The 1,476-nt window shown below is 47.2% G+C and overlaps 1 protein-coding gene across 1 annotated transcript; it reads right to left on the reverse strand.

Annotated features, from left to right (window-relative positions):
• Positions 1–368: 368 nt before the first annotated feature.
• Dusp21 (dual specificity phosphatase 21) lies at positions 369–1,262 on the reverse strand. Its single transcript, XM_005080540.2, has one exon. The coding sequence runs from the start codon at positions 1,125–1,127 to the stop codon at positions 558–560; it is 570 nt and encodes a 189-aa protein (XP_005080597.1). The 5' UTR covers positions 1,128–1,262; the 3' UTR covers positions 369–557.
• Between the last annotated feature and the right edge of the window lie 214 nt (positions 1,263–1,476).

Raw genomic sequence — 1,476 nt, forward strand, 5'->3', positions numbered from 1 at the left:
TCCAACTCTCTCCTCCCCTACATTCCATTACCTCCACACACTCACATCCCATAATCCAACTCTCTCCTCCCCCACATTCCATTACCTCCACACACTCACATCCCATAATCCAACTCTCTCCTCCCCCACATTCCATTACCTCCACACACTCATATCCCATAATCCAACTCTCTCCTCCCCTACATTCCATTACCTCCACACACTCACATCCCATAATCCAACTCTCTCCTCCCCCACATTCCATTACCTCCAGACACTCATATCTCATAATCCAACTCTCTCCTCCCCTACATTCCATTACCTCCACATTTCACCGTTTTACATTTACTGAATTTTATTCTGTGCAAATAAGACTTAGAAACATTTCATCATCTTACATTTAACTTTATTTGAAGATATGACATTTAAAAATTCCAATCCCTTCTCTTCCCCTTTCCCCCCCATCTACAAGCCCTCTTCTCCATCTTTTTTGGTTTTTGTAAACAACTAAAGGTCCAAGGTCATTCTTTTATCTTGATGTAGAAGCCAATGCAGATGTCAGGGGAGGGATGGGTGGCTCACATTGCCTCCATTACTTGGGCCTCCCTTTCATAGATGTTAGGGATCAGACCCACAGGAGAGTTGATCATATGGACAGTATTCTTACTAAATAGCTTGAATTCGTAATGAATAAGTTGCTCCCAAAAGCCGTTGTTGGGACGGATGATGGGACGGCAGGACTTGGTCCAAGTATGCGCATCCAGCAGGGTCATGGTGTGGTATTTCATGAGATAGGCAAGGCAGAGGGCTGCCGAGCGGCTCACTCCTGCGGCGCAGTGCACCAGTGTGCGACCATTCCTCATTTCTACGCCGTGGATGTGATCCGCTATGGGGTCAAAAAAGTCATAGAGGTAGGAATTGGGAGCGTCGCTTATCGGCACTTGCACGTACTGAATGTCTTCAAAGAACGTGTTCACTACTTCCTCCGAGGCATTGATAATCGTGGTGATGTGGTTGTTGGACAGGGTGAGTTTGTCGTTAGCGATCAAAGCATTACTGATAAAAAGGCTGTTAGTTATTTGAGAGATTCCATAAATACTATCCTGCTGGATAGCTTGAGACGGAAGGATACAAGATGCTGTTGTCATCAAGGCGTCAGGTCAGCTGTCTCTCGGCACTAGGTTCTAGGGCACCAGCCTCTGCAACTATAGGTAAGCGGCTGCTCTGCTGAAATCTCAGGCAGAGGTATGGGGGAGAGTGGTCCAAGCACCAGTCTTTAACCTGTCTCTCCCTTCACTACCCATGCGTCACAATGATGACCAATCTGTGTCTCTCCTCCAAGGCCCAGGCGTCACAATCCCCAAAGGCACAAGGCTCAGGTTTCTAGGGCAAAGGTAACTTTAGCTGCCCCCTAGCTAGGTGGCCACACCTTCACCTATCTTCCCGTTTCTCCCTTCGCGTTTTCTCTTTCCCCTTTCTTTTTCCTTTTCTCCTTCC

This window comes from Mesocricetus auratus, unplaced genomic scaffold, assembly GCF_017639785.1.
Source record: "Mesocricetus auratus isolate SY011 unplaced genomic scaffold, BCM_Maur_2.0 Super-Scaffold_100033, whole genome shotgun sequence".
NCBI classification, from domain to species: domain Eukaryota; kingdom Metazoa; phylum Chordata; class Mammalia; order Rodentia; family Cricetidae; genus Mesocricetus; species Mesocricetus auratus.

Coding starts and splice junctions, on each gene's coding strand:
- Dusp21 (XM_005080540.2), bottom strand. CDS start 1,127: ATGACAACAGCATCTTGTATCCTTCCGTCTCAAGCTATCCAGCAGGAT.